The sequence below is a fragment of the Zalophus californianus genome, chromosome X (assembly GCF_009762305.2).
Source record: "Zalophus californianus isolate mZalCal1 chromosome X, mZalCal1.pri.v2, whole genome shotgun sequence".
In the NCBI taxonomy this organism is placed as follows: Eukaryota; Metazoa; Chordata; class Mammalia; order Carnivora; family Otariidae; genus Zalophus; species Zalophus californianus.
This window is the reverse complement of record NC_045612.1, coordinates 88,598,957-88,614,572: the sequence shown is the minus strand read 5'-3', so window position 1 is coordinate 88,614,572 and position 15,616 is coordinate 88,598,957. Positions and strand designations below refer to the sequence as shown.

At 40.1% G+C, this 15,616-nt stretch overlaps 1 protein-coding gene across 7 annotated transcripts in view; it reads left to right on the top strand.

The window, feature by feature from the left end:
* The window catches only part of JADE3 (jade family PHD finger 3), a 142,067-nt gene that overhangs the window by 65,244 nt on the left and 61,207 nt on the right, over nt 1-15,616 (top strand). For 4 of the 7 annotated variants that reach the window (XM_027607341.2, XM_027607340.2, XM_027607343.2 and 1 more), the window contains 2 exons: nt 9,144-9,200; nt 9,949-10,028. In XM_027607341.2, coding sequence (XP_027463142.1) covers nt 9,155-9,200; nt 9,949-10,028 — 126 coding nt within the window. In that variant the 5' untranslated portion in view covers nt 9,144-9,154. Of the gene's footprint in view, nt 1-9,128; nt 9,201-9,948; nt 10,029-15,616 lie in introns of all 7 variants that reach the window. The other 3 variants (XM_027607342.2, XM_027607346.2, XM_027607344.2) reach the window with 2 other exon arrangements.

Here is a 15,616-nt window from a genome sequence, read left to right as displayed (position 1 = left end):
AGAATATTTACAGTGTAAGCAAGGTGCTTTTTACACTGGCAAAAGCATGCACAGAGACTCAGAAAGCAAAGGAGTGAATAATTGTGGGAGAGGCCTATCTGGAGAGCTTCATTGAGGGGATTCAACAAAGAGGTAGAACCAGGTTAGGGGCAAATGGGCTGGTCAGGGTTAACAAAGAAGGAACTGTAGACAGAGGGAAGAGCTCCGTGCAAAGGCCATCAGGTATGAAGTAAGATGTGTTCATGGAATCTCACTGGGCCTAGCATGTGCTGGAGGTAGGGAACAGCAGCTGATGAGACCTAAGAGATTGGAACCAGAATACTGTGGGCCTCCAATGTCACGCTGAGGAGGTTGGGCTCAGAAGGGGCAGCATTCCTGCTGTCATCCCTCCCAGCCTGCCTAAGGTCTCAGGGTCAACTTGGAGTACTCATTCCTGATATACCTGCCAGCTCTGCCCTCTGGTGGCCATGTGGCTCCAAGCATGTCCTTTAAATGTTTCTGAACCCCAGTCTCCTCATCTGTAAAATGGCTGGTTGATGATGGTGATATTTATAGGACTTTTGTAATTAGAAATAATAAATAAAGACAGATCTAAAGATTTACTATCATTGTGCTGCATTTACTGTTCTTTGTAATTTTTGTACAGTGATTAAAACAGCAGTGCTATCACAGAAATGGGACAGACAGTTCAATGCACTATAACAGCCCAAACCCCAAAATTTTGCTTGCTGTGTTTTCTTTTCTAAAAATCATTAACAACCCACTTTCTTATTTCCCAGGACTGGTGTTACTGGTGTTAGTTAATCTGTCCTAGACTCTTTACTGATAATGCAAGATTTTTTTGTTTCCGTCTTTATAAAAAGTGATTGTTACTGTAATAGTTTTTAAAAACACAAAATTTTGCAGCTTCTTAAAAATTTGCTCCTCCCTTGGTCATGAACAGTTTGATAACCAATGGAAACAATGGAAATTACTATATTGTACACCTGAAACTAATACAGCATTGTATGTTAACTAACTGGAATTAAAATAAAACAAATACTACATACATAAAAACATAAATAAGAACATTAATTAATCAATTAATTAATTAATGAAAAGAAAATTGGGGATACTGTTTTAGCCAAAGTTCCTAAGACCAGAACTTCAGATGAGAGGAATATCTGTCTCCCAAGAAGTCATGGGTCTCCTGAAACTCAGGGAAGAGGAGAGAGGGTAGGGTCTATGTTCAGTTGGATTTCTTCACTGAGAGTTTTTGGAGAATATAACTATTTCTTTTATGGCATATGCTACCTTCAATCCCAGTATGAGTTATCCATCTGGAGGTAATGTTCAATAGACAAAGAATTTTTCTATTGCTAACTCTTCTTGACTCTGCCTAAAAATTCTCATTGGTAAAATGTTACAATAGCTTTTTTTTAAAGATTATTTATTTATTTGACAGAGAGAGAGCACAAGTAGGCAGAGCAGCAGCCAGGGGGAGAGGGAGAAGCAGGCTCTCTGCTGAGCAGGGAGCCCGGTGAGGGACTCGATCCTAGGACCCTGGGATCATGACCTGAGCTGAAGGCAGCCACTTAACCAACTGAACCACCCAGGCGCCCCTAAAATGTTACAATAACTTTTAAAGGTCTTTTTAAGCTTTATTGAGGTATAATTTATATACTATAAAATTCATGTATTTTAAGTAGACAATTCGGTGAGTTTTGGTGTATTTACAGGGTTTTGCAACCATCACTGCTGTCCAATTTTAGAATATTTCTGTCACCCCCCTCACAAAAAAAACTTGGTGCTCATTTGTAGTCAGTCTGCATTCCCACTCCCAGCCCTAGGCAACCACTGCTTTAGACATTTTGTATAAACGGAATCACACAGTAAGTGATCTTGTCTTTATGGCTTCTTTCGCTGAGCATATTTTGCTAAGTTTTTTTTACATGTTTTATGTATGTTTTTCATATTATAGCATGTATTAGTACTTTGTTCCTTTTTACTGCTGAGTCGTATTCCATGGTATGGATGTACCACAGATTGTTTAACCATTCACCTGTTGAGAGACATCTGGGTTGTTTCCAGTTTGTAGCCATTATGAATAAAGCTGCTATAAGCATTTGTGTACAGGTTTTTGTGTGAACATAAATTTTCATTTCTCTGGGCTAAATGCCCAGGAGTGCAATTCCTGGGTCCTATGGTAGTGGCATGTTTAATTTTTAAAGAAATAGCCAAATTGTTTTCTAGAACAGCTGTACCATTTTACATTCCCACCAGCAATGTATGGGTAATATAGTTTCTTCACATCTTCACCATTTGAATTAAAACTATTTTTTAGTTAAGTGATTGTGGTCTTAATTTTCATTTCCCTAATGGCTAATGATACTGAGCATCTTTTCATGTGCTTATTTGCCATTCGTATTGCTTTTTGATGAAATGTCTGTTCAAGTCTTTTGGACATTTGGATATTCTCCAACCATTTTCTTAAAAGATTTATTTATTTGAGAGAGAGCAGGGGAAGGGGCAGAGGGAAAGAATCTCAAGTAGACTCCCTGCTGAGTGTGGGGCCCAGTGCGGGGCTCAGGCTCAATCTCATGACCCTGAGATCATGACCTGAGCCGAAATCAAGAATCAAACACTTAACCAACTGAGCCACCCCAGCACCCATTTTTAACAGAATCATTTGTTCCCTTACTGTTGAGTTTTGAGAGTTCTTTACATATTCTAGATACAAGTCCATTGTCGGATGTGTGGTTTATAAAGATTTTGTCCTGTTCCGTAGCTTGTTTTTGTATCTTCTCAACAGTCTTTTGCAGAACTATTTGGATTTTGGTTTGTTGTTGTTGTTTTTCATTTTGATGGAGGTCAATTTTTCTTTGACAGATCATGCTTTTGGTGTCAGATCAAAGAACCCTTTGCTTAGCCCTTGATCCTGAAGATTTTCTCCTATGTTTTTCTAAAAGTTTTATAGTTTTACATTTAAGTCCATAATCCATTTTGAGTTAACTTTTGTGTAAGGTACGAGACTTAGGATGAGGTTCATTTTTTTTTTTAACTATTGTGCCAGTACCATTTATTGAAAAGGCTATCCTTTCCTCTGTTGAATTACTTTTCTACCTTTATCAGAAATCTGTTGGGCATATTTGTGGAGTATATTTACTTTTAATAATGCAAAATATATTAGGTTGTGGTTGGCAGGATATCTATGCCCTAATCCCTGGAACCTATGAATATGTTAGGTTACATGGCAAAGGAGAATTAGGGTTGCTAATCAGATGACTTTAAAATAGGGACACTATCCTGAATTTTCTGGGTGAGCATGAAGTAATCACAAAGGTCCTTAAAAGTGGAAGAAGGAGGCAGAAGAGAGGGTCAGAGAATGAGGTGTGATGACAGAAGCAGGGTCAGAGACATGCAGTGTTGCTGGCTTTGAAGATTGAGGAAGATGGCCAAGATCTAAGGAATGTGAGTGGCTTCTAGAAGATGGAAAAGGCAAGGAAATGGATTCTTTGCTCGAGCCTCCAGAAAGGAATGCAACCCTGCTGATACCTTGATTTTAGCCCAGTGATACCTGTATCAGACTTCTGACCCACTGAACCGTAAGATAATAAATTTGTGTTGTTTTAAGCCACTGAGTTTGTGGTAACTTGTTACTGCAACAATGAAATACTAATAAATCTATATTTTAGAAAAGCTCCCATTGATAACAGGATTTTAAACGTTTGGGCATAGCATTTCTCTGGAAAGTTTACGTATTTGGAACATCCCAATGATATCAGACAAATGAAGTTCTCAATAGAGAATAAGTGCATTCAATAGGAAATAATTAGAAAATATACTACTTTTTGTTTTAATTTCTGTATTCATTGTGACTTTAAATTACACATTACTTTTTGATATATTTTATATATAATATTTTTTATATTTTTTACTGTTGGTTTTGTTTGCATTTCAGAAGAGCCTTTGAATGTCTTTAAGTTTTGCACTAAGGAGCCAGACGTAGCCCCCAGAATTTATATGATAGGAGGGTAACATTCTATTTAAAGAAATAGCCTTCAGGGCACCTGGGTAACTCAGTTGGTTAAGCGTCCAACTCTTGATTTCAGCCCAGGTCATGATCTCAGGGTTGGGAGATCAAGCCCTGTGTCAGGCTCTGCATGGGCATGGAGCCTACCTAAGATTCTCTCTCCCTCTGCCCCCCTCCCTCCTCCCTCCCTCTAGGAAAAAAATAAAACAAGTTTGTAAAAAATAGTCTTCAACTTTTACAATATATACAAACATTGAATCATTATGTTGTACACTTGAAACTAATTTAGTGTTATATGTCAGTTATATCTCAATTTTTAAAAACATTCAGTTGACTTTAACAGTAGGACAAATAGAATTTTGATCAATGATTTTGATACTTGTGCTAATCCTATTAGTTTTTTTAAGAACAGCTTTTATTGAGATATAATTTACATACCATACAATTCAACCATTTAAAATGTACAACTTCATGATTCTTAATATATTAACTGATATTTGCAACCATCACTGTAGAGCACTTTGAATATCTTATCTACCTTCTGACTTCACTATTTCTGATGAAAGGTCAACTGTTAATCTTATTGGAGTTACCTTATAAGTGAGGAGTCACTTTTCCCTTGCTACTTTTAGGATTTTCTCTTTGTCTGGCTTTCAGCAATTTTACCGTGATGTACCTGTTTATGGATCTCTTTGCAGATGGTAGTGGTACAGGTGGCAGTATAAATGACTTAGAGCTTGTTGAGCTTCCTGAATTTGCAAATTAATTTTTTTCAGTAAATTTGGGGATTTTTCAGCCATGATTTTTTTAAGATTTATTTTTTTTGTATAATTCTTTTTTTTCCAAGATTTTATTTATTTATTGGACAGAGAGAGACACAGTGAAGAGAGGGAACACAAGCAGGGGGGAGTGGGAGAGGGAGAAGCAGGCTTCCCGCGGAGCAGGGAGCCTGATGCAGGTCTCGATCCCAGGACCCTGGGACCATGACCTGAGCCGAAGGCAGATGCCCAACGACTGAGCCACCCAGGCGCCCTGTGTATAATTCTTTTTTTAAAATATTTTATTTATTTATTTATTTATTTGACAGAGAGAGAGAGAGAGCTTGCACAAGCAGGGGGAGCTTCAGAGGCAGAGGGAGAAGCAGGCTTCCGCCTGAGCAGGAAGCCTGATGTGGAGCTCGATCCCAGGACCCTGGGATCATGACCCGAGCTGAAGACAGACACTTAACTGACTCAGCCACCCAGGCACTGCAAGATTTCTTTATTTTGGAGAGGTGGGGGGGTTGGGCAGAGGGACAGAGAGAATCTCAAGCAGACTCCGCACTGAGCTCAGAGCCTGATGCAGGGCTTGATCTCACGACCCTGAGATCATGACCTGAGCTGAAGTTATGAATTGGACACTTAACCTACTGAGCCACCCACGTGCCCCAGCTGTAATTTTTTTGAATATTTTTTTTGCTCCTTTCTCTCTCCTTTCCTTCTGGTACTCTCATATATGTTGGTGCATTTAATGGTGTCCCATATTTCTCTGAGGTTTTATTCATTTTTCTTCATCTTTTTCTCTTCTGTTCTTTGGCTTGCATAGTCTCTTTTGATCTATTTCAGGTTCACTAATTCTTTATTTTTCCAGTTCAAATCTGCTGTTGGGCCCCTTTAGTGAATTTTTTCATTTCAGTTATTATACTTTTCAATGCCAGAATTACCATTTGGTTCTCTTTTATACTTTCTACCTCTTTATTGATAGTCTTACCTTCCTTTACTTCTTTTTTTACTTTCATTTCTTTTTTTAAAATTATTTAAGATTTTATTTATTTATTTGACACAGAGAGAGGGAGAGCACAAGCAAGGGGGAGCGGCAGGCAGGGGGAGAGAGAGAAGCAGTGCTGAACAGGGAGCCCGATGTGGGGCTCAATCCCAGGACCCTGAGATCATGACCTGAGCTGAAGGCAGACGCTTAACCAACTGAGCCACCCAGGCGCCCCCTTCCTTTATTTCTTTAATCATGGTTGTTTTGTTTTGTTTTGTTTTTTAGCTTTTTGGACATATTTATATGGCTAATTTGAAGTCTTTACCTGTCAAATCTGATATCTGTTTGCTCTCACAGGCAGTTTCTGTTGCCTTTTTTTCTGCTGTGTAGGTCATACTTTCCTGTTTCTTTGTATGTCTCATAATTTTTTGTTGGAAACTGGACATTTTAGATAATATAATGTAGCAACACTGGGTACTGGCACACACCCCCCCCCCCCCCGCCCAGGGCACTTTGTTATTTGCTTATTTCTTTAATGACTGGCTGGATTATTTTACTAAAGTCTATTTACTCCCCACCTTTTTGTGTGTGTGTGAGGGGCAGAGGAGGTGGGGGTAGAGGGAGAGAGATAAAATCTTAAGCAGGCTCCACGTCCAGCACAGCCCTGACAGGGGGCTCAATCTCACTACCCTGAGATCATGACCTGAGCCGAAATCAAGAATCAGACACTTAACCAACTGCACCACCCAGGTGCCCCTATTTACTCCCCATTTTTGCCCTGCAGTGTAAGTCTTGATGTTGTTTCTTTTTTTTTTTTTTAAAGACTTTATTTATTTGACAGAGAGAGAGACACAGTGAGAGAGGGAACACAAGCAGGGGGAGTGGGAGAGGGAGAAGCAGGCTTCCCGCAGAGCAGGGAGCCTGATGCGGGGCTCGATCCCTGGACCCCGGGATCATGACCTGAGCCGAAGGCAGACGCTTAACGACTGAGCCACCCAGGTGCCCCTTGATGTTGTTTCTTAGGGGTGCAGCCTTTGGTATGCCCCAGTCACCCTGGTATGACATTGGTTTTGGCAGGGCTCTTTTTGACTTCTCCCTCACCACACCACACTGTTAAGCTGAACTGGCTGATTGCTCTGTTGTTTTTAATACCCTGGGACATAAATTGTTCTACAAACTGATCCAATCAAACTAGAGCTCCTTCAAAGGGATAGTTCCTGAGATCAGTATTTGAGATTTTTTTCTGACCCCAGGATTGTTCCTCTCAGCTCTCTCTTTCCCTGGTTCTCCAGCATGCTAGCCGGCCTAGGCTCGAACTTCTCCACACTCAGTTGCAAATGAAGTCAACTCCCAATGGGGAGAGATTTTGAGCCCTCTCTTCTATGGTCTACTTCTCTACCTGGGCAAAGTCTCTGAGCCACAGCTCTAGTGTAGAGGGTGGGGACAATGATGTATTTCCCTCTGAGTGGTAGCCCCAGGTCTCCTAGGTTTGCCTCTCCTCATGTAGAACCCCCACTCGATGAGCTGGAGTCAGGGCAGTTGGAGCCTCAGTATTCTTGGTGGCACCACACCCAAGGTATAGCCTCCATCCCAGGAGCGGGGGCCATCTGGAAGAAGGAAGGCCCAGCCTCTGAGCTACTCTTGTCTGGAACTTAACCTCAGCAACAGGTAGCTGGGGCAGGATGAAAAATGCTGTCATCCTGCTCCTCCCAGGAGGAAAGCCTTACACCTGGGAGCTGGGGGAGAGGGAGCTCTGTGTTCTTGGCTGCACCAGTCTGGTGTGAAATCTGTGCTGGGAGAGGTCCAAATACCACAAATTCTTTTTTACTGAGTTTTAGTAGATTTCCTTTAATAAATGCATCTTCATTTGCTGTATGCCCTTAAAACCATTTCTAGAGACTAAATGAATAGTTTTTTGTTTCTTTTTAAAGTAGTTTTCACCAGTTTCACTGGGGAGTGGGTTGGTGAAGCTCTTCATTCACACTGTCATGCCAGAAGTGGAACTCTATTAGCTTTTTAACACAGTTTTGTTTCTGTTCCCCGTAATTGCTCACAATGGCCTTGTACTAGGGTTTCTATCTCCTTTGTAGATTCTGAGTGGCTCAAAGGCAGTAGCTCTGACCTTCATTCCTTGTGGAATCATGATTGCCTCTAATAGCATTTTGTATACTGTGGCACATAGAAGACTGTCAATTACTCATTGTATCAGTGTCTTTTCTAGTTCATTTCTTCAGTACTTGCTTTGTAACTTGGAGTGCCTTCCATTTTTCTTATACTCTAGTGCTGGTGTGTTTCCAGAAAAATTGTGCCTCTTTTTTATCTGCCATTGGCCACACATACACAAGGAAGGGCACTTAAGTTTTAAGTTTTAGTCAAACCCATTGTACATTTTTCACAATATTAGGAGCTTTCTTTTTTTTTTTAAGTGCTGATGATTACTCTTTTTTTAAGATTGTATTTATTTGTTCATTTGAGAGAGAGAGGGCACATGTGAGCAGGGGGAGGGGCAGAGGGGGAGGGAGAGGAAGAGGGAAAGGATCCCAAGCAGACTGTGCACTGAGTGCAGAGCCCTATGTGGGACTCAGTCTCAGGACCCTGAGATCATGACTTGAGCTGAAACCAAGAGTCAGACATTTAACCAACTGAACCACCCAGGCACCCCTGTAGGCAAAAATGGGGAGTAAATAGGGGCACCTGGGTGGCGCAGTCGGTTAAGTGTCTGACTCTTGATTTCTGCTCAGGTCACCGGTGAAACTGGTGAAAATTACTTTAAAAAGCTTTCTTGTGGGGTGTGTGTGTGTGTGTGTGCGTGTGTGTGTGTGTGTGTGTGTAAATTTTAAATTAGGCTAGTTGTTTGGGGGATGGGGCAGGGAGAAAGAAAGGGAAAAAGGGCAGACAGAAAAGCAGTATGGTTGTGCTCTTAAAGGTGGGACATGCTTTACTTGTTCTTTCTTCAGCCAACTATGTCTCATGCCTTTTGACCTTGGCCCTTGACAGCTCTGCCTTGCAAATGCTTTTTCCTTTCCTGCTCCTCCCCTACTGGGGTTCCCTGGCTGGTGATGGCCACATGGCTACCCACTTTTGTTTGGGTGGACAGTGGTCATGTGGCCCCATCTGAGGCAGCCAGTTCTGGACCATTGATCCAGTGCTGCTTGGGCATCCTCCTAAGGCTCATATGTGACCTCCTCAGTCTTTGTTACCCTCTGTGTTGGAGAATTTGATGGTATCCTTCTCCCATCACTGTCATTTGAGAATATTTTTGGCAGAAATAATTTGATTTGTGTGATTTACCTGCTGCTGCTTCTTAGGATCTATAGGGCAGTGTTGACTGCCTTTGAAATGGTGTGTGTGTGCTGACTGTTTTATTCAGTGTTCTCTTTCCCAGGATGCTCCAGGATGAAACGTCATAGAACAGTCAGCAGCAGTGACAGTTCAGACGAGAGTGAGTAGAACCGGCCAACCATTGGTAACTCTGTATCTAATACTCTTTGAGGGTTTATTCTTTGACTTGAAGACAAGCTGTTTCATGTTTCTTTCAGTGGTTAAAAAACAATGTATCTAGGAAGGAAAGCTTAGGGTACTATTTTTCTTATTTAAATTTCATTAGAAATAGGTGGGAAAATTGTGGCTTTTTTGTGGCATATAGCATTTTGTTCTTTACTTTTCATTTACCAGAACAACAAAAGCCAAATCTAATAATGATTTAACAGTCTTTTCTAGAAAGGACAAAAAGTATGAGAGCATAAATTATAGGCCCTACAATTCCAATTGTAACTAGGTATTAAATGTTTGGATGAATCATCATTTGTAGCATTTGGGGGAGGGCTGAAGGATACACAGATTACTTGCCTCACATTTTTAGTTTTTCCAGTTGCTTTTACGGATACTTTTTCTCCAGGTGGAATGTGAATCATGTTGTTCCAAAATGTTGTGAAGTATGATTACACCAAATCAAACCTCCTCAACATTAGCACTGTTGAAGCTTTTACACGCTGGGAGGTCATCTATAAATGTCGTTAAACACCATTATGAGTCTTTCTTGATTGCGATTTAACTGTTTTCTTCAGTGGTATGAGATCACTGTGCTCTTCTCCACCATACCTCTCATATTCTCTTGGATGACATTTAGTTATGTGACATTTAGTAATATTAGCAAGTCTCAATATTTTTTGTCTAATTATCTTTTGCAGGTCCTTCCACTTCCTTTACTTCTGGCTCAATGTATAGGAGCAAGTCAAGAATTCCAAATGAACACAAGAAGCCTGCTGAGGTGAGATCAGATATTTAATTTTTAGACTGAAAAAAATAGATAGCTGCCTTCTGCCTACATACTTACAATGGCCAAATCTTAGAGGTGTGAGGATTAAACTATGTGCCAAAGGATAGACTTGTTTTCTTATGAATCTTTTTTGGTTTTTAAGAAAGATTCCGTTTTCTTATCCCTTTGGGAAAACAGTAATCATCACACCGATTTCATTTTGGTGATGACATTTAGGTGCCTGGCTTTAGAATATAAGGCCTCCCCTAGCCAAGAAGTCAAAGGGAGCCAGACTTGGGGAATTGGGAAGGACCCAGAGATCTGGCCTTGATTGGAAAGAGCTAAGTTGGCAGGTGAAAGGTAGTGCAAGTAGGGATTGATGGGAAGATTATGGATGGAGAGGAGGAGAAAGATAGGTTGAAGATCTGAGCTATGGGCTTTGAGGGGTCTTTATAGACTTCAGAGCACTGCCAGCCCAAAGAAAATAAATCATTCCTTGTGAGGCTGGTCATCCTCTTTTTTAAAATAAGATTTTATTTATTTGAGAGAGAGAGAGCATGAGAGAGAACATGAGAGTGGGAGAGGGGAAAAGGGAGAGGGAGAAGCAGAGTCCCTGCTGAGCAGGGATCCTGACTCGGGGCTCAGTCCCAGGACTCTGGGATCATGACCTGAGCTGAAGGCAGATGTTTAGCCAACTAAGCTACCCAGGTGCCCTGAAGCTGGTCATCTTCTACCCCAAGGGCAGCAAAATGTCAGGGTTGCACTCGGACTTGGTACTGGTTTTGCGGATCCTATAGACTTTCCTTTATGATAATTAAATGATGAGAAACTGACATTGTGTGTCTTCACTTCTATGAGTAGACTTCTTTAGCTACAAAGGAAAAGGAGTGTATTAGTTAACTATTGCTACATTACAAATGATCACAAAACTAGTGGCTTAAAGCAGCAAACATTTATTATCTCAGTTTCCATGAGTCACGAGTCTGGGCACAGCATCCCTAGGTTCTCTGTTCCAGGTCTTTCAAGGCTGCAATCAGTGTGCTGACTGGGCTGTGTTCTGGAGTTTCTACTAGGGAAGAATTCACTTCCACGCTCATTCAGGTTGTTGGCAGAATTCATCTCCTTGCAGCCAGAGGACTGAGATCCCGGGTTTTTGCTGGCTTTTGGTGGAAGACTACCCTCTGCTCGTAGAGACTGCTCCTAGTTTTTTGCCATATGGCCTTCTCCATACATCCTCTCAAAACATGGCAACTTACTTTTTCAAAGTCAACAAGGGGAGAATCTTTTGTTCCAGTCTGCTAAGGCTGAGTCTTTTTTTTTTTAAGATTTTATTTATTTATTTGACAGAGAGAGACACAGAGAGCGGGAACACAAACAGGGGGAGTGGGAGAGGGAGAAGCAGGCCTCCCGCTGAGCAGGAAGCCCAAGGCGGGGCCCAATCCCAGGACCCTGGGACCATGACCTGAGCCAAAGGCAGACGCCCAAAGACTGAGCCACCCAGGTGCCCCAAGACTGAGTCTTATGTAGTATAATACAATCATGGGAGTGACATCCTATCACATTTGCCAAATTACATAACCTAACCAAGGAAGTGACATTCCTTCACATTTGACATAGTTCTATTGGTTAGAAGCAAGTCACAGGTTCCACCTACCCTCACACAAGGTGGGGCAGGGAGTGTATTGCTTTAGGGTGTCATCCAGAGAGAGCATTTCTCTCTCTCTTTCTCAGAGGTCACTTTTCATTTAATCTGGTCACTTTTCATTTCCATCTTTTGCTTAAGATCTTTCTGGGCACAGTAAAATATCAGAGTGTGTTTATATGTGTCTGTTTCAAGCAGAAATACTTAGGGAATAAAATGCACATAAACAGGAACAGAGCAAATTTCCCATCTATCCAGAGGAGGCTTTGACTATAGAATGGTGAGAAAGAAACTTTGCTACTTTTCCATTTAGGACAGCCAGTCCTAGAACATAAAGTGACTCAGTAGCTTTGGGTCTTAAGTCCTGATGCCTCCAGTTCAGTGAGAATAGCAGTCTTTTGTTGCAAGGGATAGGGGACCTGGGCTACTGGAAGCAAACTTTTTACTTTATATTTCACATTCTGTTATAAAAGAGAGAACCTGATACTGTAGAACAAAACTAGCTTTGGCATTAGAAGAGAATGATTCCATGTTTTGCCTTGCTGGCTTATTTCATCTCTCTGAAATAATTTGTTTTGTCATTATAACATGGACATTATCACAGCTACCTCTCATAGCTACCATTTATTGAAATTTTATGTGCCAAGAGCTTCATATTAGACAATCTGGTTGTTTCCCAACATTAAGCAATTATAATAATCTTCTTGGGTGCTTCCTTCATTTAAAAAAATTTTTATTAATGTCAGTATGGACTCATGTACATTTATTTTATACTTGAGGCTATAATCCAATACTACATAATTTATTGTGTTGCTCAAATTGTTTCATAAATCAGTGAAATCATCTCATATTTTTCTCTTCAGTTCCACTGATTTCTGTTCTTAGTTTTATTATTTTCTTTCTTCTTTGGGTTTACTTTGTTCTTTTTCTAGATTCTTGAAGTGGGTGCTTCGGCTGTTTGAGACTTTTCCTCCTTTTTTTTTTTTCCTCTTCTAATGTAAGAATTTTAGTTTATAAATTTCCCTTTAATTTTTTTAAAGATTTTATTTGAGAAACAGAGAGTGAATGCAAGCAGGAGGGAGGGGTAGAGGGAGAGGGAAAAGCAGGCTCCCTGCTGAGCAGGGAGCTTGATGCGGGGCTCAGTCCCAGGACCCCGAGATCATGACCCAACCTGAAGGCAGATGCTTAACCAACTGAGCCACCCAAGCACCCCTATAAATTTCCCTTTAAACAGTTCTTTAGCTGCATCCCATTAATTTTGATATGTTTATTTTCATTTTTATCCAGTTCAGTGTATTTTTTATTTTTCTTAAGACTTCCTCTTTGACCCATGGCTTATTTAGAAGTATGTTGTTTAGTTTCCAAGCACTTGGAGACTTTCCTGCTATCTTTCTGTTATTGATTCTAGTTTGAATCCAGTTTTGATGGAGAACATTATTTCTACGATTTCACTTATTTTACATTTGTCAAAGTTTGTTTTATGGCTAAGGATATGGTTTCTTCTAGGTAAATGTTTCATTTTATGGTACTTGCAAAGACTGTGTATTATGCTGTTGTTGGGTCCTACTGGTTGACATTGTTCTTCTGTATCCTCACGGATATCCTGCCTAATAGTTTTATCAGTTGTTTAGAGAGGGCTGTAGAAGTCTCCAACTGCAATTATGGATTTGTGTATTTCTCCTCTCCGTTCTGTCAGTTTTGCTTTATGTATTTTGAAGCTCTATTGTTAGGTGCTTACATATTTAGGACTGCTATATCTTGGTGAATTTAGCATCATTTAATGTCCCTCTTTGTCTTTGATGATTTTGTTTGCTGTGGAGTCTGCACTATCTAATATTAATATAGTTAGTGGCTTTCTTTTGATTCATGTTAATATTGTATATTTTTCCATCCTTTCACTTGTAACATATGTATGATTATATTTGAAGTGAGTTTCTTATAGATGATGTATAGTTGGGTCATTTTTTTAAAAAGATTTGTTACTTGAGAGAGAGAGAACACGAGTGAGGGGCGGGGCCGAGGAAGGGGGGGAGAGAATCTCAAGCAGACTCCCTGCTGAGCGCCAAGCCCGATGTAGGGCTTCATCCCACAACCCTGAGCTCATGACTTGAGCAGAAATCAAGAGTTGGATGTTCAACCCCCTGAGCCACCTGGGTGCCCCGAGTTGAGTCATTTTTTAATCCACTCTTTCAGTATCTTTTAATTGGACTATTTAAGCCACGTATAGTTAATGTAACTTTGGGTATGATTTAGTTTATGTCTGCCATTTTGTTTGTTTTCTATTTGTTCTCTCTATTTTTTGGTTTCTCTATTTTCTGTCTTCCTGTGGATTACTTGAACATTTTTTTGAATTTCATGTTGACTTTTCTGTAGTGGTTTTGAGTATATATCTTTGTGTAGATTTTTAGTGGTTGCTCTTGGGAAGCAACCTTTAAAAAGGAGGACTTTTTTTAATGTGGTCTCTACATTTTATCACTTCAAGTGAAATACAGAAACCTTAACCACTGGGGCACCTGGCTGGCTCAGTCAGTAGAGCCTGTGACTCTTGATCTCAGGGTCATGCATTCAAGCCTCATGTTGGGCATGGAGTCTATTTAAAAAGAAAAAAGAAAAGGAAAGAAACCTTACCACCATCTAGGTTCATTTATCCACCCCTCCCCACCTTTATAGTATAATTGTCTTAAATATTCTCTCTACATGCTTTGAGAACTGTACTAGACAATGTTATTATTTTTGCTTCAACCAACAAACATTTATAAAACTCAAGAGATGGATAGTTTATTATATTTACTCATATTTTTATTCTTATTCTTCCCTTATTCCTGATGTCCCAACATTCCTTTTGTTCATTTCCTTTCTGTTTAAAGAACTTCCTTTAGCCATTCTTTTAGGGTAAGTCTGATGGTGATCAATTCTCTTAGTTTTCCTTCATTTGAGAATGTCTTGGTTTCACCTTCATTCCTGAAGGATATTTTCACTTGATACAGAATTCTGGTTTGACAGTACTTCTCTTTCTGCACTTGAAAAATGTGCTACTTTCTTCTGGTCTCCATGGTTTCTGGTGAGAAATCTGCTCTCATTCAAATACTTGCTCCCCTGTAGGTAATCAGTCATCTCTTTTCCAGTTGCTGTCAAGATTTTTCTTTGTCTTTATTCCCAAAGTTTGATTATGATGTGCATGGGCATGGATTTCTTTTGGTTTATGCTGTTTGGAGTTTGATCAGCTTCTTGAGTCTAGGTTTATATCTTCTGCCAATTTGGGGACGTTTTCAGCCATTATTTCTTCATCTGTTTTTTCAGCTCCACCTTCGTTCACGACTTCAAATGCATGAATGTTAGATCTTTTGTTATTTCCCCACAGGTCCCTCAGACTCTTCTCTTTTTTTCAGTATGTATTCTTTCTTTTGATCAGATTGGGTAATTTCTTTTGTTCACAAATTCTTCTTATTGTGTTAATTCCATTCTTCTATTGAGCCTATCCCATGAGTTTATTTCAGTTATTGTATTATTCCATTTCAGATTTTTTATTTGGTTATTCTTTACATCCTCTATTTCTCTGCTGAAACTTTCCATTTGTCTCAAAAGTGTTTGTAATTTCTTACTGAAGCACTTTTATGATGGCTGCTTTAAACCCCTTGTCAGATGATTCCAACATCTGTGTCATCTCAGTGTTCGTGTCTATTGACTGTCTCTTCTCATTCCCAGTTCTTAGTATGATGAGTGATTTTCTATTATATTCTGGACTTTTTTGGTATATTATCAAACAGTAAGTCTTATTTAAATCCTTTTTAGCAGGCTTCTGTAGTAACCAGGCCAGTGGGGAGGTGGGGCACTGACTCTGTACCACCAGTTGCAGAATTCCTAGGCTTCCCGTCTTACTTCTGTTAGTCTCTAGGAAGATAGTTCTGTTATCTCTCTGGAACAGGAGAGGGGTGTCTCCCTACTACTTGGTGGGGGT